General features: G+C 39.7%; 1 protein-coding gene across 2 annotated transcripts in view; it reads left to right on the forward strand.

The window, feature by feature from the left end:
* The window catches only part of CCDC58 (coiled-coil domain containing 58), a 53,320-nt gene extending 31,585 nt beyond the window's left edge, over positions 1 to 21,735 (forward strand). For both annotated transcript variants that reach the window (XM_033943496.1, XM_033943497.1), the window contains exon 5: positions 21,457 to 21,735. In XM_033943496.1, the coding sequence (XP_033799387.1) occupies positions 21,457 to 21,507 (51 nt within the window). In that variant the 3' untranslated portion in view covers positions 21,508 to 21,735. The remainder of the gene's footprint in view (positions 1 to 21,456) is intronic.
* Positions 21,736 to 22,557: the final 822 nt, after the last annotated feature.

The following is a 22,557-nucleotide window of genomic DNA, read 5'->3' on the forward strand; positions in this document are numbered from 1 at the left end:
TGGCTACTTTTCCCCATGATGTAAACATGGTATATGATACTTCATCTTCAGTCATAAAATTGGTTGGTTGGGAAATCTTTCCTATTCCCCTCTGGAAGTTTCAAAATCGAAAGTGTTGGTAGTAATGTTTTATTTTTATATGCACATTTCAAATATAACAACACACCCACAATTCACACACATAATCAAACACATTCTCATACACACAGCTTGGGAGCCAAACATGTCACACGCATATCTATCGCATATTTAATAATTACTAATAAGGTGCATATATTATAAAAAATGTGAGTCCCTATATCTGCCTAAGCCAGACTGAGAGGTCTGGCATTAATTAGCATTCCCTAGTAGATGTGTGAGGCATATTAAAAAAAAATCCCTAAATGTCCCTAAAATAAGAGAACCTCAAGATTACTTTCCCTATACCCAGAAGTGCCGGGCATAGTAACCTAGAATTAAATGCATTAAGATGAAGAAGAAATTCCCAGTGCAAACCCTAAAAAGCCCAAATATATGCATAATATGTACAGTTAACTCATGTGAAGGTGATACAAGAAATGAATACACACAAGACAGATTTTGTCTTCTTTGAGTGTGGTGCAAGGGCCAAGTTCTCAAATTTAAATCGTTAAAAGAACTTGTGATCTGTCAGCAAATAATCAAAAATGTAAAATCACTGCCACATGTGGGATAGGCCTATTACCTAGACAGGTGTTACAGTACATAAAAATATGGGATAAACAAAGAGTTCTTTTCCGGGAACAATGTATGAGACAATAATAAAGAAAATACAACAGCTAACAAAATAGCATAATGGGCCTATTAGATTACGCAATAAAGCATAATTATATTTCAGAAGTACAATTCAAAGAAGGTAAATTAAGGTATAATGGCAATAAATGTAGAGGATCCTCTGAAGATCTGCAGTGCTATTATAAATAGCTTGCATGGTATAGGTGTATTTTTTGGTAATCATAACCCAAGTGTTTCTAAACCATAGTACAGGTTTGTTGAATAAAAAAAAGGAAAAGCACAACAGTTGCACACTTAAGAGAAAAATGTGAAAAGCCAGATTAATTACATAACTATCATTAACACCTATACAAAGTCAAACCTCTGGACAATAAGGCATCATAGAACATATGAAAACAAGTGACCATATAAAAAAAATAAAAATGTAAAGGAAGGTGTGGACAGGCTGGCAACTTGTACAAACTCTTCTGACAGTAGATTCACAACAGTCTCTCTGCTTCTCAAATTCTCAACCATAGGAATGAACACGATCAAAGTCAGTAGTTAACCACAGTTATTATCTTGATGTCTTGTGAAGCTTAAAAGGTAAATGTATATCCTTTAGATTGGAGTCACAAAAGGTCAGAGAAATATGACTGTCCATAGATTTCATGTATGCAGTCTGGATAGGTCCCCTGTCTGCCTGTTGCAATCTGCAGTCTTCAGCTTCTACCATCTACAATAATACCACATAAATACAATTCCCAAATGACCAAAGGGCAAGGGGCATTCATCTTCCAAGGATACTGTAAAATGGAGTCATAGTAATTCTAGGTAGTACAGCTGGTATATATTGCTGTCTGATACTCAGACTCCAATGGCATAACATTTATACGAAGCCAGCATTTTTCTTTATAAATCAGTAATTCGTTCTTTTATCAAATTACTAAAATACAATTAATATCCAAATTTTAATTTGTGCCCACTCAATGAGGAGTCTATTAATTCTTGTAATAACATGATTCAAAAATAGCTTACTGTATCTGTAGTTATCTTGGAAGACATTCCAAATCTGGGGACAGTTCATTCAGTGACATTGTAATCACTTACCCACTTTTTTCTGTAATAAACTTTTCATTCACAATTAAAGACGTGAAATACCACAACTATTAAATTGCAAGTTCATTAACAGTTAAAGGAGAAAAGTAAACTTTCCGTTTACATAAATAAAAGGTTCCTATAATCTAAAACTCTTCTCCGTGTCAGCCCTGCCATAGTGTTAATAATTGTCAGCATGTTCTGTTGGCTTAACCAGAATGAACAAATGCTACGGAAGGTTACATCCTTCATATCTAATCTTGGTAGCAGCGGCAGAGAGAGGAGGAGTGAGAGGAGACAAGCCAGGGGAGCCGGAGAGAGGAGACAGGGGTCGGAGACCAGCTACAGAAGCGGCGAGGAGCGGGTAGCGGTAAGAGGAGGCTCCGCCCACCCTCACCGCGTCAGCATGTTCTGTTGGCTTAACCAGAATGAACAAATGCTATGGAAGGTTACATCCTTCATATCTAATCTTGGTAGCAGCGGCAGAGAGAGGAGGAGTGAGAGGAGACAAGCCAGGGGAGCCGGAGAGAGGAGGCAGGGGTCGGAGACCAGCTACAGAAGCGGCGAGGAGCGGGTAGCGGTAAGAGGAGGCTCCGCCCACCCTCACCGCGTCAGCGCAGCGTCATCGCCCAGACTCCCCCTTAAAGGAGGGGAGCCAACGGCGCACAGCCGTTCGGCGAGCAGCGAAGGCGAGCGGAAAAGGCGCTCGCCTTAGCGAGAGCGCCTTTGCGAAGGGCTTTAAGAAGGGCAGGCCGGGTCACTACATCCAAGGACTCCAAGAAAGGAAGACAGCAAGGTAAGGAAGTATACACATACACGCACACACACAAGCAAAAAGGCAAAAGGGAAGCAAACACAGAAAAGAAGGAAGGAGTAGGCCCAGGAAGGACCACACATCAAAGGAACGACAGGCAAGGAAGGCACTGAAGAACAGAAGCAAGGGCAGAAGACAGGGTAGAAGCAGGCCAAGAAGGTAGCGCACACATACACAGAGACAGCAGTAACAAACTCAGCAAGACAAAAAAAGACGGACTCAAGAAAGAACACGAGCTAAAGGAGAAGGCAGCCACAGAGGGCAAGCAAGAGGCAAATAGCACACGCGCATAAATAAAAGGAAGCGGAAGACAAAAAAGGCAGGCACAGGAGTGATCACACTAGCAAAGAGCAACAGGACTCCTAGAGAGCGGACAAATATGGAAGCGGAAGGAACCCGAAGGATGAGCTTCCCAGTGTACTGCACGGACTGCCACATGTATGACTACCTCCCCTCCGGGCGGCAGTCATATGTGTGCGGACGATGTCAGGAACTGGAGAGCTTGAAGAGCGAAGTCAGTCGTCTGAAGCTCAGGATCCAGGAGCTGGAGGGACTCTACATCTCAGAAGCCCCCTTCCAGACAGCCGAAGACCCCATGAGAGAGAGGTGCATCGAGGAACAAGTCAGGGAGCTCGAGAAGTTCATCGAGGATGCCTACAGGAGAGTGGAAGAACAGGAGCACGGAAATGAGGAATACACACAGAGCAGAGGACAGGAAACTTCTGACACCAAGGTAGAGGATACCCACGGAGGAACCTTGCTGGAAGAAACGAAGAACACCAAGGACACAGACCTGCGACCGAAATGGAGGCTGTAAGAAGGGAAATCTGCAATCCTGGTGGGAGACTCAATCCTGAGGCACGTTGACAGTCACATAGCAGGAGGGAGAGAGGATCGGCTAGTGACCTGTCTCCCAGGAGCAAGAACGAAGGACATCATTGACAAGATTGAAAGAATCCTGGAAGGAGCAGAGACGGAAGAGACAGCAGTGATAGTCCACTTCGGGACGAACGATGTCACCAGGAGAGACTACAGCAAGAATGCACTGACTGAACAGTTCAAGATCTTAGGAAGGAAACTGAAGATGAGGACCCAGAGGATAGCCTTCTCAGAAATCCTGCCAGTACCGAGGGCAGAAACGAAGAGGCAGACGGAGCTACAATCAATTAATGCATGGATGAGAAGATGGTGTGAGGAAGAGGGTTTTCTCTTCGTGAGGAACTGGACAACGTTCTGGGGAAAGAACAAGCTTTTCAAGAAGGATGGTCTACACCTGAGCAAGGCGGGAACTAGACAACTAGCAAATAACGTCAGAAGAGCGAAGAGCAAGCTTTAAACTAAGTAGAAGGGGAAAGCCAACAGTCGACCTGGTATCGATGGTTCGGGAAACAGTATCCAGTGAGGGTACTGAGGGGGAAGATTGCGGGGAAGACACAAGTGGCAAGCAACAGACTATGAACAAACAAGGGAATCAGATGAAGCAAGAGGGGAACAGGATGAACATACTACAAGGGGAAGTCAAAATGGGACTGGATGATGAGAAGGAACAAGAGGAGGACAATAGGAACACGACACAAGGGGAAGGCAATAGGACTCTACCACAAAGAGAAGACAAAAGAGACAATACTCAGGAGTTGGCAGGTCAGGAAGGGGACAGAATGAAGAATAGAATGCAAGGGAAAATAGCGAGGAAGGGAAAATGCCAGGACTTGAACTGCATGTATACTAATGCAAGGAGCCTAAAGAACAAAATGGGGGAACTAGAAGTCATGGCCAATAATGAGAGACTAGACATCATAGGGATCACAGAAACATGGTGGAACGAGGAAAACAAATGGGACATAGTACTGCCAGGATACAAACTCTACCGAAAAGACAGGACTTACCAGAAAGGAGAAGGAATAGCACTATACATAAGGGACACCATTCACTCAACCACTGTGGACACAGCAGCGACAAATGTCCAACTGGAGTCATTGTGGGTCAAAGTACCAGGAAGCAACGGATCCGAGATAAAGATGGGACTGTTCTACCGTCCACCTGGGCAAACTGAAGCTGAGGATACAGAAATGGTAGCCGAGCTGAGAAGGGAATGCAAGAACCCAAACACCATAGTTATGGGAGATTTCAACTATCCTGAGATAGACTGGTGTCTTGGAAATTCAAAATGTGCAAGAGAAACGGAGTTCCTGGAAGCTGTTCAGGACTGCTTCATGGAACAACTTGTCGAGGCACCAACGAGAGGATCAGCGATTCTGGATATGATCCTCAATGGGCTGAAAGGACCCGCAAAGGGTGTGGAGGTCGTGAGACCACTAGGAACCGGTGACCACAACATGATTCAGTTCAAAGTGCAAGTAGGATTACCTAAGGGAAAGAGAACCAAGGCAACAACATTTAACTTCAAGAAAGGGAACTATGATGCCATGAGACAAATGGTGAAAAAGAAGCTCAGAAACAGCTCCAAGGAAACTCGGACTGTGGAGCAAGCCTGGTCCCTATTCAAGGACACAGTAAACAAGGCGCAAAACCTATATATGCCAAGATTTAGGAAAGGATCCAAAAAGAATCAGACGAAGGACCCTGCATGGATAACCAGTGAAGTAAAGAAAGTGATAGGAGACAAGAAAAAATAATTTCGGAAGTGGAAAAAAAGACAAAACCAAAGGAAATTGGAGAGAGCACAGGCAGCATCGAAAAGAATGTCACCGAGTAGTCAGGAAAGTCAAGAAAGAGTATGAGGAGAGACTGGCCAAGGAAGCAAGAAATTTCAAACCATTTTTCCGATATGTGAAACAGCCAGCGAGGGAGGAGGTGGGACCCCTGGATGAGGGTGACCGGAAGGGAGTGGTGAAAGAGGAAAAAGAGGTGGCTGGTAGGCTAAACGAGTTCTTCTCGTCGGTCTTTACAATAGAAGACACATCCAGTGTGCCAGAACCGGAAAAAATCTTCATGGGAGATCAAGAGGGGAAATTATCATGCATGGAGGTAAGCCTCGAAGACGTTCTCAGGCAGATAGATAGATTAAAAACTGACAAAGCTCCGGGCCCAGACGGGATCCACCCGAGAATACTGAAAGAGCTCAGAGTTGAAACAGCAGAGTTACTGCGGCATATTTGCAACCTGTCCTTGAGAACAGGGGTAATCCCGGAGGACTGGAAGATAGCGAATGTTACACCGATCTTCAAAAAAGGATCGAGAGGCGACCAGGGAAACTACAGACCGGTGAGCTTAACCTCTGTTACGGGGAAGATGGCCGAATCACTGATCAGGGAATCAGAGCATATAGAAAAAAATAATCTGATGAGATCAAGTCAGCATGGTTTCTGTAAAGGCCGATCATGCCAGACGAATCTACTGCATTTCTTTGAGGGGATAAGTAAACAATTGGACCAAGGTGACCCCGTAGACATCATATATCTAGATTTCCAAAAAGCCTTCGACAAGGTGCCCCCATGAACGCCTATTGAAGAAACTGTGGAGTCACGGGGTGGAAGGGGACGTGCACAGATGGATCAAAAATTGGCTGGCGGACAGGAAGCAGAGGGTAGGAGTAAAGGGGCACTACTCTGACTGGATAGGGGTCACAAGTGGTGTTCCGCAAGGGTCAGTGCTGGGACCACTGCTGTTCAATATGTTTATTAATGATCTAGCAACGGGGACAAAGTGCGAAGTTATCAAGTTCGCGGATGACACAAAACTCTCCAGCAGGGTCAGAACTGTTGAGGAATGCAAAGAACTGCAGAGCGACCTGAACAAACTGAGTGAGTGGGCAAAAAAATGGCAGATGTGCTTCAATGTGGAGAAATGTAAGGTCTTGCACATAGGGAAGGGGAATTCCATGTACAGCTATACGATGGGAGGGACGGTACTCGGGGAAGGCAGCCAAGAAAAAGATCTGGGGGTATTGGTGGATAACACAATGAAGCCGGCGGCGCAATGTGCAGCGGCCTCAAAAAAAGCGAGCAGAATGTTGGGCATTATCAAAAAAGGTATCGCTACCAGAACGAAGGAAGTTATCCTGCCACTGTATCGAACAATGGTGCGCCCACATCTGGAATACTGCGTCCAATACTGGTCGCCATACCTCAAGAAGGACATGGCAATACTCGAGAGGGTCCAGAGGAGAGCAACGAGGATGATAAAGGGTATGGAGAACCTTTCATATGCCGAACGGTTAGACAGGCTGGGGCTCTTTACCCTGGAAAAGCGGAGACTGAGAGGGGACATGATACAGACTTATAAAATCATGAAAGGCATAGAGAAGGTGGAGAGGGGCAGATTCTTTAGACTAGCAGGGACAACTAAAACAAGAGGTCATTCAGAAAAACTGAGAGGAGACAGATTCATAACGAATGCAAGGAAGTTCTTCACTCAGCGGGTGGTAGACACCTGGAACGCGCTAACCGGAGAGGTGATAAGACAAGAGTACAATTCTGGGGTTCAAAAAGGGACTGGATGACTTCCTGGAAGCGAAGGGGATAACAGGGTACAGATAGAGGTTTACCTTACAGGACATTGAGCGAATAGGGTATGGACATTTTAGGTTAGGTAGGGAACACTTTCAGGTCATGGACCTGGAGGGCCGCCGCAGGAGTGGACTGCCGGGCACGATGGACCCCTGGTCTGACCCGGCAGAGGCAATGCTTATGTTCTTATGTTACATCAAAGTTATCAGTACTGAAGAGTAGCAAACAAAGGAACTGGGGAGAAGCCTGTCAACAGACTTGATAAGAGGTGCAAAGGTCAGGTAGTTTGGGAAGAAAATGACCCCAGCTACAGTGTCAGCGTGAATCTAGAAATTTAACAGCGACTCCAGTTTACAAGGGACAATTAACACCCCACATCTTAATCACCAGTATTTCAACCCATTTACAAATATATAATTTATTGTTGTTATTTTCTGAACCAAGTCTCAAATTTACAAATATATGAGGTTATAAAGATAAGAAGTTAAAATCCTTATTCTCTCTAGAGCTTTTGACCAACTCCTCCTTTGCTAATTTCTCCTCAGACCCATCTTATCAGTCACATAAGAAAAACACACATTCATGCAGGCAAAGTCTATGCCCGTACTTTGAGTTGTTTCAGATTTTAAATTTAACACAGTTGGCTTTGCGCCTGAAATTTCAAGAGGCAGGTTAGAGTAGTCTCTGTTTGTACCAGAGCAAGAGACCAGCCCGATGGGAAGTTTCCCGAAGGGTTGTGTCTCGCTGTTTCTGAGCGACATTGGTTAGCCCAATGATATCCCTTCTTACATTTTGGACCAATAATAGGGGGTTGTCCTCTGTTCAATATGGGCGGTTTATTAATATTTGCCTTGCAGTTTCGTTTGAAGTGTCCTGGCTTCCCACAGCCATAACTGCCTTTTAGAGTGGAACTTTTTTGTACCGCAGTTGCTAAAATGCCCATTGCTTCCTGTAACCTGTTTATAAATTCTATATAAGGCTCGGTGGCCCCTTGTTTGATGCTTACATAACTTTTAACTGGTGTTCCTGAGGCTGGTACTTTATGATATGCTCTGAATGCACACTTGACTCCCTATCGTCAATGTTTCTGTTGGAAGTACACCTTGTTGGGGAATAGTGAAGAAATTTTCTGTTCCATATAACTGATCTGGGGTATAAAGCCTCCAGACTGTAAAGCTCTCCGTTGAGCCTCCCTTTGATATTCACTATCCCACATAACATATTGACCCGTAGTCAATACCATGCGCATAATGTCTTTCCAATCTTGTGGTATTAAGGTATGCACCCCAGCCATGGTTTCAAATAACCCGGCTGTGATATTACTACTTAAACCTGTCTCTGAAATAGATTTATTAATTTCTCATAACATTGCAAAGGATAATGGTTGATAAGTAGCTATCTGCCCTGAACCATTAGGATCTTGGACATATCTGACGGGGTAGGCTTGAATTAAATCTTTCATATCTTCTGCTTGTAATTGCCCTTCCTCTCTTGCACTTAAAGGTACTGGAGTTAACTGTGCGGGAGGTATGATTTTTGGATATGTGTTCTGACTGGAATAGTCAGGGGGGAACAGTTAATGAGACCGTTGCCACCTTGGAGGACGCCTCAGTCCCTACCTTCTCCAAGGCACATTTGCACTTTTGCCATACAATTAAGATGGCTGCCGACGCCCTAGGCTCAGCATACTATACTTTCCCGACTCTTATCCAATCTTCTACTTTTAGGGATCCCTTTTCTGGATACCGGGAGCAGTGCTCTCCTATCTCTTGTACTAAATATTTTAACTGTGAATCAGAGGCCTCTCTATCTGTATGTCTCAGAATATACTTCAATTCTTTCACATGAGCACGCTGTAAATCTAACAGGGAATTTCCCATACTTACTCGAGGGGATCCCGGAGGATGAGGTGCACCTAGTCTTATCGTCAGACGGAGCAAGCAGGGCGAAGGGTCCCTGTTCCCGGCGCCACTTGTAGGAATGGAACACAGCGCACACACACACAGGATACGAGTCGGGAAAGAGGCATTGCCAGTGGCTAGTTCCGAGTCCCTTTTATTATGCTTCTAAGCTAATGACATCGTAGTAACTCCCTCGTTTACACATCAAATGATTGGTGGATACAAAGGTACATGCTTTTACATCGTGATCACCCTCCCTTTATGTGGAATCGTATTATTTAATAGCTATGTGATCAAAAAGCTTTTTTAATCTAGGGGCTTTTATATCTTGAGCACCTATCAAGCTTGGATGTTAAACTTCCAAGCTAAGTACAAACAGTATCAATTTATGTTTACTCACGTTGATTATTGCACAAATATTGAAAAGAATTTAAGAAATGCACATATTTAAAACAAATATCTAAATAATTTAAGAATATACATATTAAAAACAAGGGGTTTTTGACTGCTAAGACAAGTTCTAAAATCAGGCAGTCATGGGCACTTGAAGTCTTTTTTCCCTAGATAAAAAAAGGTTTTTGATCACATAGTTGATTATTACAATACTGTTTAATATTAAGACAGGTATAGAGAGGGCTCATTCAAAAGTAAGAATTTAGACTTTAAAAAAAATTTTGTTTGGATGGGGGATTACGTCAGTGAATTGTTGTCTGGATGGGAACGTCTGGAAGGAGTAGAAATGCAGTGGGCAAAACTGAAAGGCATTATTGTAAGGGCAACAGACCTTTTAGTGAGGCAAGTAAGTAAAGGTAAGAGGAAAAGGTGACCGCTTTGGTTCTAAAAAGTAGTAGCTGAGAAGGTAAGGAATAAGAGTTTACCTTTCATAAACTACACAAAAACGCAGAAAGAGGAAGACAGGCAAAAATATCTGGAAAAATTAGGCTGGTCAAGTAGTCAGGAAAGCAAAGATACAAATGGAAGAAAAAATAGCTGACATGGTAAAACGGGGAGACAAGACATTTTTTAGATATATCAGAAATAGGAAGAAGAGCAAAAGTGGCATTGTGAGACTCAGAGGTAAAGGGGAAAAATATATAGAAGCTGATAAGGAAAAGTCTGAATTGCTTAACAAATATTTATGTTCTGTGTTCACGGCTGAAATGCTGGGAGCAGGACTGCAGAAGACAAATGCAAATGGAAGAGTTGTTTTGAGGGGGATGCCAGAATGTTAGGGGTATGTGCTGGCAGGAGGGATTAGGCATCCCTCATGTCGGGTGTGTTGCGGGGGTGGTGGCAGTGTACAGGTGGTGTATGTAATAGAGTATCCCTGTAATTTATGTGGGATGATCAAGCCATTCTGTAAAGGTGAGACTGACCGAGCATAAATCCTGTATAACTGGAAGAGTGTTAAGTTCCATTAGTCCAGCATTGAAAGGACAAACCGCATCAAGTTAAAGATATTAAGTGGAGAATTATTGACATAATAAGAGTAGGGAGGGTGAAAAGTTTTTGAGCTTCAAAGAACAATACTGGATATATACATTAAACATGATGACTCCCTTTGGTCTTAATTTAGAGATCAAGTGGGCATCATTGTTTTAAACAGGGAAGTCTTTGATTGGCGAGTGGTGTAGTGACATCATTGAAGAGCGTTGTAAGTTTGAGTGGATATAGTCGGAGCCATTTTAAGTCTGGAAAAACCTGGGGCAGAAAAACCTGGGGCAGATGGTGATCTATGGCAAGAGTAGGTGAGTGAAAAATATTGGGTAAAGGTGAATGTTAGTAGAATGAATGTAAAAATATGAATGGTTCTGTTTTCATTTGGGGGGAAGTCCTTGATAAAGCCATCTTTTGGCGAAACATGTTGGACATGTTCCCCTGGCCGACGAACACACAATTTTGAGATAAGTCACTTAAAGAAGTTCACTTAAAGAAGTTTAATATAACTTTATAAGAAGGTTAAAACATGAGCGTTTGGTATACAACGTATAAAACATTGAGAGTTATAAAGGTTACATAGACAAGGTGGGTGTTTAAACCTTAGTCCAATGAAACAATTGAGGACTAAGTGGCACCCCTGAAGGCTCCAAAGAAAAGTTTATTTTTTATTTTTAATCTTTATTCATTTTCAAAACTTGTACAAAGTGCATACAAATATACATTCCGATATAACATATAACAGCACTTATATTCAAACAAATTACCCTACTCCCCCCTTCCTTCCCTCCCTATCTGAATGTGTGTGGAAATCATCTAGGAATTAAAGGTTTAATCAATTCAATCAATCTTCTGTTAAATGTCTCCAATGGACCCCATATTTCTTTAAATCTTTTATTCCCAATTGTTCTGCATTCATTCTTTCGTACCTATAATACAAAGGGCTCCTTTTACAAAGGTGCACTAGCGTTTTTAGAGCACACACCGTATTAGCACGCGCTATAGTGCACGCTAGCCGAAAAACTACCGCCTGCTTAAAAGGAGGTGGTAGCGGCTAGCGCGCGCGGCATTTTAGTGTGCACAATTCTGCGCGTTAAGGCCCTAACGCACCTTTGTAAAAGGAGTCCAAAGTGTTTCCCACCAAAAGGAAAAATTTAATCTATCCCAGTTCTTCCAGTTTCTGGTTATCAATTGCATGGTCACCCCATCATAATCAGAATAAGTCTAATTTTATGTGTGTCGATTGGACTCTTAAATTTCAATAATGTCCCAAATAGAACCACTGTGATATATATTCCAACCCACATTCGTAATATATTTAATATATTATGTAAATGAATGTGGCCTCAGGCACACCTCCTCTACCCTTGATAATAATTAGTATCTGGTGGGACTATTGGTGTATCAGTATCTTCATTGGCCTACATTCTTCTTGCATATCTGGTGCTCATTTTTATTTTATTAGTCCTTTAAGGCATATTTATATTTTTTAGAAGTTTTTGTAAAAATACAGTGGTGCCTCACACAACGAACTTAATCTGTTCCAGGAGCAAGTTTGTTATGTGAAACGTTCGTTGTGTGAAACGCGTTTTCCCATAAGAATACATGTAAAACAAAATAATTCGTTCTGCAGCCCTGTTTTCCCATAAGAATACATGTAAAACAAAATAATTCGTTCTGCAGCCCTACATTTCCCTCCCTCCACCTCACCTTATATGCAGAGTTTGCCAGCTTTCTTTTTCACCCAGCCGCACGCTTTCAAAAAGCTGTGCACGCGCAGCTGCTGAAGTTGATCAATGTTCTCCTCTCCTGCAACTTCCGGTTTCCGGTTGCGTCAGAGGAGAAGATTGAACAACAGAGCATGCGCGCATGTGCTGCTCTTTGAAAGTGTGTGGCTGGCCGAAAAAGAAAGCCGGAAAACTCGGCATCTAAGGTAAGGTGGAGGGAGATGATGGAACACTGCATTCAGACAGGAGGGTGCTGCTGTTCCCGGCTCACATTAGGAAGCGGCGAGAGTAGTTCCGCCCCCCCCCCCCCGGGCCCCTCGGGCGACTTCGTTGTGTGAAACGAAGTTCGTTATAGGGAGCAAGACAAAAAGTTCGTTATGCGCAGCGTTCGCTGTGCGAGGCGTCCGTTATGCGAGGCACCACTGTATTAATTAACTCTTATGATGAATTTCATACTTAACTTAAATTCATCATACTCTCATGCTCCTTGGATTAGATGATCCGACATGTTTCGCAAAAAATTTGCTTTATCAAGGATCCCCCAGAGCCCTGTGTTCTCCACCTTACTCAAACTTGTTAGCAAGTCCCACCGGATACAAATTATTATCAAGGGTGGAGAGGTGTGCCTGAGACCACATTCATTTATATAATATATTAAATATATTATGAATGTGGGTTGGAATATATATCACACTGGTATCAGTGTAAAATATTTTCAGCGTTGGGGAATATAGTTGTAACTTTAGTTGGACCCCCAACTGCATATATATAGTGACAAACAGAGCTATCCTTAGTGGAAATGCCAAATAGAACCACATCATAAGACAATGGTATAGAGACACCGAATATCATATTAATTTTCCCTCATATTGATTTCCAAAAATTGAGTATTAATGGACAATAAAACAACAAATGATCCAGTGTCCCTACTTCAACTTCAAGATGACAATGCCAGCATCTATTAGACTTCGAACTATCCAACTTTTGTAAACTAACTGGGGTCCAAAAAATTCTATATAATAAAAGGAACCAAGTTTGTCTCATAGATGCTGACACTGTACATCTCATTCTCCAAGTCCAAATCTTTGGCCATTGCATAGCAGAAATATGCTGCTTTGTTTCTATACTCCAAATATCTTTTAATCTTGTCTTAGGTTTTTTTGCCAAATATTCAAATATTAATTTATACCCTTAGCGGCCTGATGTCCTTGAAAATCTGTCTGGAAACACAGATCCAGCAAGCTGTACTGATTTTTCAAATTATGTCAGTTAGGGAACCCCCTTCTGAATGGCCTACTTCAACTGCAACCATTTATAACCTTGAGACTTTGATATACCAAGTGATTGTTGTAACTGTAATAAATTTACCATTTTCCCATTCAGAATTACATCATTTAGAGTACGTATTCCTGCCTGCAACCAATCTTTCCAGAGGATTTTAGACTTGCCAATTTGTATCTTGGAGTTTAACCATAGGGACTGACACATAGATTGTTGTATTGGAACAAGAGTTACGGTATCTATAAACTTTAATGCATTCCAGATTGAACAAAAAATAGTATTGTCCATGTATATTCTAAGAAGCTTGATACTCAAGATATGGCTAAGATGTAATGGGACTCTTAAAATCACAGCTCTTAATTTTCTATGTGCAAACTAGTATATATTTCAGAAAACTGTTTGTAAAGTGCTCAGACCCGTAACCATTTTAAGAGCAGTAATAGTAGTATACTAAGGTTTAGTTGATTATGTGATTTTAATCAACTAAACCTTCAACAGTGTTCCCTCCTGAGGAAGAGTCCACGAAACTTGAGTCGAGGGGGGGGGGTCATCGATTTAATTTTGGCTACAGTTTTACACTATTGCATGTTAGAGCACCAGCACTTTAAACCAGACTATGGTTAAGGAGATGAGCTTTCAACAACCACTCACCAGTTCAGATACATAAAACAGTCATTTACATTTAGTGATGGTTTACAGCAAGTGGTAAAGGGACCGTAAAAAGCAATGATGGTCCCATACTAACCATAGTCTTGTGTTATCACAAATTAAAATGGTTATGGGTCTGAGCACTTTACAAACAATTTTATGAAATATATACTAGTTTGCACATAGAAAATTAGAGCTGTGATTTTGAGAGTGACATTTATAGCTTCATCACAGAATTATATTAGTATTTCCCTACTAGTTTTTAGTAAAATGTAATGGGGCCATAAGATGACTTTCCAATATCAGCCAATCCAGCAGATTCTCCATGAGTTCAAGAATGATCCAATACATACCCTGACACAAGATAAATGCTTGATGAAATCTGTAAAACTTTTGAAAATTTACCTCCCCCCCTCCCAGCCGATTGAGATTTTTACAAAGATACTAAGGCTATTCTAGAAGTTTTACCCAGCCAAAGAAATTTTGTAAGAATCCCGTTTAGTTTTTCATAAAAAGAACTCTAAACTGGTAACATACTCATTTGCTAACAGACAACAGGTGAGATCATCATTTTGATGGTTTGGACTCTCCCCCACCAAGAAATATGTAGTGGGTTCCAATGCTCATACATTTCTTTGACTTTCAACAATCAAGATTTTTCGTTTACTGTCATTGTATCTTCCAATGTTTTTTTAAATCATACCCAAATATTTTATTCTCTCTTCCTTCCAAAGGAATGGGAATGGATCAAATAATCCTTTTACACAATGTACATTCAATGGAAGAACCTCTGATTTACTCCAATTTATCTTATAACCAGAAAATTTACCAAAACAATCAATCAATTCCAGTAAATGAGGGATGGTTGATCCAGGATTTTTCAAATGAAGCAAAATATCCTCAGCATAAGCTGAAACTTTATAGTCTCAACCTGCAAATGGAATTCCATTTGCCTGCTGAATAGCCAACAATAAGGGTTCCAAAACAATAGCCAAAGGGGATAAGGCACATCCCTGTCTAACTCCCATTCTTAAACTAAAACGTTCAGAGAATGTATTATTAATGTATAATCTGGCTAAGGGGGAAACTTTACAAGGTTTGAATCATTTGGATAAAACTGGAACCTATCCCAAACCAGTCCATGGCTTGATACATAAAAGTCCATTCAACACGATCAAAGGCCTTCTCTGCATCCAAAGAAACAGAGAAGGCCAGAACGTCTATTGTTTTTGCTAAATTTAGCATATGAAGTGCCAATCTGGTATTATTTGCGGAATGTCTTTGAGCAACAAAACCCATCTGGTGCATTCCAATCATATAAGGGAGAGCCTTAGTTAAACTCAGAGCCAATAATTTAGCCTGAATTTTACCATCCACATTAATTAAAGAAATAGGTCTGTAGTTTGGCTTTGGCAAAACAATTGTTAAAGCTTCTGCCATAGTACCTGATATCTGACCCTTCATCAATTGTGATTGATATAATTTAAAAAGATGAGGTAACAGTATAATTTGAAAAGATTTGAAAAACTCTACTGTAAATCCATCACTACCTGGAGTGGACCCAGCTCTAAGAGACTTCAATGCTGACTGGAGCTCTGTAAATGATATAGGCGTCTCAAGTTTTTCTTTTATAAGCTCTGGAATTTTGAGTCCAATAATTAAATTTTAAAAAACTCTTCCTTCATTTTCTTTGTTTAAATATAGCTCAGAATATAAAGCTTTATAGTAATCCAGAAATTGATTTAAAACATTCAAAATGTGGGTATACATTTTACCTTTTTCATCCTTAATAGCCGCATTCTTTACTGTTCTCTTTTTAGCTTTAAGATAATTACCCAATAATCTTCCCACTTTATTCAAGTTTCCATAATACACCGCTTGCTGACAAAACAAATCTTTCCTAGCCAATTGTGAGGAAATCTCATTATAGTTATATTTAGCCTTCAACAAGGCAGTCGGTTCCCATTTCAAAGCCAATTGTGACTCTAAATTTGGACTTGAGGATGAAATATACGGCGTCTGCATCTATGAGACAAACATGTTTTTTCTTGTTACATAGATCTTTTTGGACCCCTGTTTGATTACAGAAATTAGATAGTTCCAAGTCTAACAGATGCTAGCACTGTCATCTCGATGTAGGGACATTGGATCATCTACTGTCCCTTGATACTTAAGTTTTTGAAATCCATTTGGGGGTCAAGTGAATAAATTATTGGAAAATCCAGTGGCATTGACGTACAGTACTGTGCTATTTGACACGTCATTGAGGGCTAAAAGCCAAATATCTTCTCATAATAACAAACTTCTCTTCATGACAGGAGTTGCCATACAACTTATTTTGAAGAACTGGAAAAACTGGGCTCGGTTAAATTATACTTTCTGGTGGGAATCTCAATGCCACACTTAAAATGGAACGTATGATAGCCATACAACAGGGACATTATAGGAAATTTATGGATGTTTGGGAACCATTGACAAAATTCTGTAAGGAATAATAATTGATCTTATTTTTGGCTCTTTCAGTATACACATCCATGGTGGGCGGGTGGAAGAGGAAAATGCACTATTATTTCAAATTGGGAAAGGTTATTGAAAGATTCTATGGCTTTGTGTTTTCTTGTTAATTATTGGGTGGGTGGGATGGTTAAAATGATTGCTCATGTATGTCTGTAAGATGAATGTGCTTTGCTTGCCATTATTATATGTATATATATTTGTGTTTTGCACTGTTTGGAAAATCAATAAAGATTAAAAAAAAATCAATAAAGATTTTTAAGAAAAGGCCAATTATGACTCTAAAGTCAAAATAATTTGTTCCAAATTAGAAAATTCTAATCTAAGTAGTTTCCTAACATGCACCGAATATGAAATAATCTGCCCTCTTACAATAGCCTTGAAGGCATCCCATATAATTTCCAAAGAGATTTCCTCCGAGGTATTGATTTGAAAATATTCATTCATTTTTATTTGAATTTCCTCAAGAAAGTTTGAGTCTGCAAGTAGTGTATTATTAAACCTCCACACGGGTCTACAAGAATCTTCTTTAGTAAATTGAAATTCTATTCAAATTCCAGCATGATCCGACAAAATGATCCAGTTGAATTTAATGATACTGTTGAATTTAATGAGCCGAAACAAAAAAATAATCAATTCTTGAGAATGATTTATGAACCTGGGAACAAAGTGTAAATTCTCGAGCATTAAAATGAAAAATCTGCCATATATCCTTTAATCCACATGTATGCATAAGATTATCCAGATCTAATTATTTTAATTGTCTACTCGGTTGTTTATCTATTATTGGATCTATTACAGCATTGAAGTCTCCAGGTACAATTAAATTAGACGTAGCAAGCAAATGAATTACTTGGAGCTTTTTAAAGAATTCTGTATTTGGTGCATAAATATTAAAAAGCTTCAGTGTATCATTTCCTGAAGTCATATTAACATGGAGCCATCTACCCATTGGATCAGCCTGAAAATTATCAAATTTAGCAGAAATCTTATTAATCAGGATTGCCACACCTGCCTTTTTCTTTATTGCTGGAGCAAAAAAACAATGTTTTATCCAACCCCCCTCTAATTTGACCGCTTCCAGTGCTGGCAAGTGGGTTTCTTGTATGAAATAAATATCTGCCTGTTACTGTTTTAGAAAATTAAGTACCTTTTTCCTCTTGATGGGATGATTGAGTCCATTAACATTCAACGAGTATAATTTTAAAGCCATTTAATTAAATATGAAGGTATTCCTGACTGGAATCTTAATATCATATTTTCAATTTAAAAAATTACTCTTTCCACATACATCCAGAACCCCAAGATAAAATAACCCCTACTCCCTCCCATAACCCACCCCTTAAAATAATACAAAAACTTGGATGCAAGCACTAGACTTAACAGCTTCCAAATCCTCCAAATGCCCTAAATCCTTCCCAACTCTGCTTATGCTTTTAAATAGATATATTAACATATATTCCTAAACATCTTGTGATTGTAATGTCATACATAAATAAAGTTACTTAAAACATTTCTTTAATACAATAATAAAATAAAAACTGTCATTTAATCTCATGTCTACACTAAAACAATCTGTTAAAACAATACCCCCATTTTAGTTAAATGGATATATGTTAATACATATACAATAAGTAAAATATAATAACATATGTAAGTTAAGATATACCCTACAACATATTTCCACTAACAATTGAAGACATTTTCTATAAAATATCCTTAAACTCCTAAATATGTTAGACCTATTTCAGTAACTTTTGCAGTAATTATCACCTTTTATACCATATATTCAATTCATTCAAAATTCATTCAAAATTTTTATTTCCTACAGATGGTCTTTATCTGTTGTGTGTTGGAGAATGACTCCTCATTCACAAATCCAATAAGAATAAATTAGAAGTTGGGAGGAAATCAAAAGTATCTATTTCCGGATTTATTTTCCACAGTAGAAGCCATGCAAAGCCAAAACAAGGCCTTGAAAAAGGGAGATAGCAAGGATATTAAAGTCTGAATTTCCTGCTGTAAAGGTTCGGTGCTCTTTAACAGCTTTATGTCATATCTAAATGAATGAGAAGTGAAGAATTATCTTCGCAGGTCTTTAACAGCGAGTTGTAACCATACAGTGATCAAACAAGATCTTGAGGAGAGAGAGTTATTGACAATATTATTATCAGCTGCCTTTGAAGTGAAATTCCAGCGCCCTGTAACAGCTTTTCCAGTGCAGTTAAAGGAATGAAGAGTGAAGAAAAAAACGGTGTTAAAATTTAAGTTTGACAGCTGAAAAAAGGAATCATCCCGGAAGCAGATTTTCCAATGCACTCTCCCATTCACAGACCATTCATAATGATAAAGGCAGAATATCTGACAATTTAAAATTTTAAAGGTATGCTTAACCTGAAACTGTGAAGGATCATTAAATCAAATGCAGATGTTAGCAATCCATAGGAATCCATTATTAGTAAATTATTTTCAAAACTTAGGGCTCCTTTTACTAAGGTGGTTTTAGAGCATGCTATAATGCCGCATGCGCTGAACGCTAATGCCTCCATAGAGCTTGCGTTAGTATTTTTTGTTTAGCACGTGGTTAGTGCACACTAATCTTTAGTGCGCATTAAAAACGCTAGCGCACCTTAGTAAAAGGAGCCCTTAGTAAATGCTGAATTTATTAAATCAACAAAATTTATCATAAGTCGTAGACACAAAACCCAATTAAGTCATTGGTCCCGATTGCTGGTTTATATATTCTTGCAGAACTCTTGGCTCTTCATAATGGATAGTTTTATCTTTATTAGTCACCCTCATAACTGCAGGGTAAAAAATCCATATGTGGCTCCTAGTTGTCTCAGCTGCTCTCACAAACCCAGAAATTGCTCTTTTGTTTGCAGTTAACTTGGTGAAATCAGGAAAAAATAAAAGCTTTACTTGTTGCCACTTTATATTTTTCATTTGTTTGGCAGCATTAAGGATTTCAAAGGCATGCTGAAATCTAAGCATTTTGAAAATCAACGGTTTAGGGCCACTCTGATTAATCCCAGCACGCGATAGAATGTGGTGGGCTCTTTCAATTTCAAACGGAAATTGAAATTTGAGTGAAAGCAAATTTTGTATATTTTCCTCCAAAAATTTTATCGGACTTGTTCCCTCTACCACCCTCAGGAAGTCCCAATAGTCAAACATTACATCTTCTGCTCCGATTGTTAGAGTCCTTTAATTCTTTTTCTAATCTGGCAACAGACTTGTGATCAATTTTACACTGCTTCAACTGACTTTCAGATTCCATTACCCATTGCTCTAACTGTTCAGTCTGGGAATTGCTTACCTTTAACTGTAATGACATATTAGCCATTTCTTCTTGTACTGCCTGTAATTCTACCCGATTTTCCTGCAGTAATTCCTTTATTGACTTAAGTTCTGCCATCAGCTGTTCAAATTGCTCTCCTGAGTCCTTTGGCAGCAGGACTTTTAATGGCGTGGGGGGGATAAGTTTTTTATCTTTTTGCTGTCCCTGCTGTTAACACTGCATCTAATCTTGTCTGCCTTCCAGACGCCATCCAATCAATAAAGGAATAACAACTTTTGGGTTAGTAAATGCTGATATATAAACCAAAAAGGGCATTTAAGGGAAGAGCTCAGAAACTATCCATCCATTCTGTCTCACAGCCAAGCCACGCCCCCTCCAAAGAAAAGTTTAAATAACAATATATCCTGAGAGTTTTGAGGTATAATTATTAGCACTTGATGGCACTGCAGCACAATGCCAGTCATTTTCTTTACTGGTGCACTCTGTTTATTGCCTTGCCAACATGTAAAGAAGTTTTAAAGCTATTTACATGGTCTGTCTATTACCTTCCCCCCAGAGCTGGTAAAAAGTGCATGTATAGTTCTGTAAAATTTGATGTTCTATGGGCAGTATTGAAGACCTTTTTATTTAAGAAATATTGGAATAGTCAACTGTAATTTTGTATTTGTTCTTCCTTTGGAGAATGTTATTTTGTATAATATATAGTAGCCCTGGGTTTCTGTTTAGTTTAATGTATTGATTAGATTTTATTTTTAAGGCATGTATTATACTTGCATTGAACTTTATTTCTGGAGATGCTTGGACTTCTTAAATTGTGAGCCACACTGAACTTGCAGTATATCCCACACAGATTATCATGTGTCATGTAATATATTAATCATGGGTATAAAACAGTTTGCGTTATCACATTTTCCATGGTATGTGTTATTTTACACATGCCTGCCTTCTCTTGCAACTACAAGCAGGTGCAAAGTGCACAGGCACTTTTTATGTTCATATTAAAGTTAATTTTCTAAGACAAACTGTATCTTCCCTTTAGAAAATTAGCTAAAAGTACAGTACATACAGAAAAATACCTAAATACCTTTGTGGCTATGCCGACTACTAAAAATCGCCCCCCACAATGTGAGGTAAACTTTCGTTAAAAATGAAAGCAAGTGTACGTAGCAAGACTTGTCTGTGGCATATATTTTGTAAAGTACTTGTATATAAACTTGAAAAAATGGCAGGCTGGTGGCATATTATAGACAAACCACATCAGTGAGGCTTGGGCTTTTGAAGACAAGTGTGCTTCATTGGATGAAAGTGGGTGAAGATGGAGCAGATGAGTAAGGATACATAATATAGCAGTGGTCTCAAACTTATGGCTCTGCCTCTGTCATTTTTTGCTGCTGCTCTGAAACTTAAGCTCACAATGTGGCATCATAAGCTATGCTGCATCCAATTGCTTTTCCCCTGAGATACTAAGTATTGGAGTGAGTGTTTATTCCCAGGAACCAGATGTTAACACTCTTCTCATTTGGTTTTATCATAGGTTTTTAGTGAAAGGTGCAGGATTCATTTCAAACCTCCAAAACTCCAGTGATGGAATGGAGCCTGCCAGTAATGCAGAAAGATGGAGCCTTTTCTACGCAAGGTCTGCGGATGTTAGGTGCCATTCTCATTATCTTCCTGACCTGCACAGCTGGAACTGAAGATTTAATGTTGCATCAGGAGCTAAAACTGTACTTGGAATTAAGCAAATCAACTGCTATTTTGTACCTGATCTGTGAAAAGAAATGTTTTATAGGAATTAAAAGTAATTCTCAGATGGCGTGTGATGGCAGCATCCTTTTTCTTTCAGCTCACAGCTTCATCTGGAGGAAGAAGTTTTGTTTGGACAGTTCATTTCCTCATGTAGAATGAAAGCCTCAGTGCAGCTTGAGTCCTGCACATTTTTTCCTGGTGCATTTTTTTCTCCTTTTGTTCAGAATTAGTTTTTCACTACACACAGCATACAAGAACTAAGGCAAGCTGCATCATTCAGTACAAAACTGAAAATCTTACTTTTGAAAAATGTTCAGAAATTTGTTTATGGTTCCCTTGTTTATCTGTTAGCAGAGACACATTACCAAACTGGAGCAGATTCAGGGCTTGGAATGCAAGTATCATTTAAGGAGATGGTTTGTTTACTAGGTAAAAAAAAAAAATAAGTGGGGAAACCATGTGACGCATGGCTCATGGAAGTCTTTCCTACCCCTGCATGTCTGCTGTGTGTTTTGTAGCTTTGTTGTCTCCATGTATGTATGCACCTCCATGCTAGAGGGTAATGAGTGGGGTGGATTTGAATAGAAAAGCACCAAAATCTACTGTTGGTTTGGAAAGAATGAATAAAATGAAATCAGGTGTGGTAGAAATTAGACCACATCAATAGATTTCAAAGGATGGATCTTATATTTTTCCTCCAGAGGATGCAAAATCTCTTGCACTGAGAATATTTCTCCAGGGCTTCTGCACAGGAAGGAAGTGCTAGGATGGCCATTATTGTAGATTTGATCATTAGGGATGTAGATACCTGGGTGGCTGGTGGGCATGATGCTCACTTGGTCACTTGCCTGCCTGTTGCAATGATGACAGATCTCGTGCGTCTCTTAGA

Source organism: Geotrypetes seraphini, chromosome 4, assembly GCF_902459505.1.
Source record: "Geotrypetes seraphini chromosome 4, aGeoSer1.1, whole genome shotgun sequence".
Lineage (NCBI taxonomy): Eukaryota > Metazoa > Chordata > Amphibia > Gymnophiona > Dermophiidae > Geotrypetes > Geotrypetes seraphini.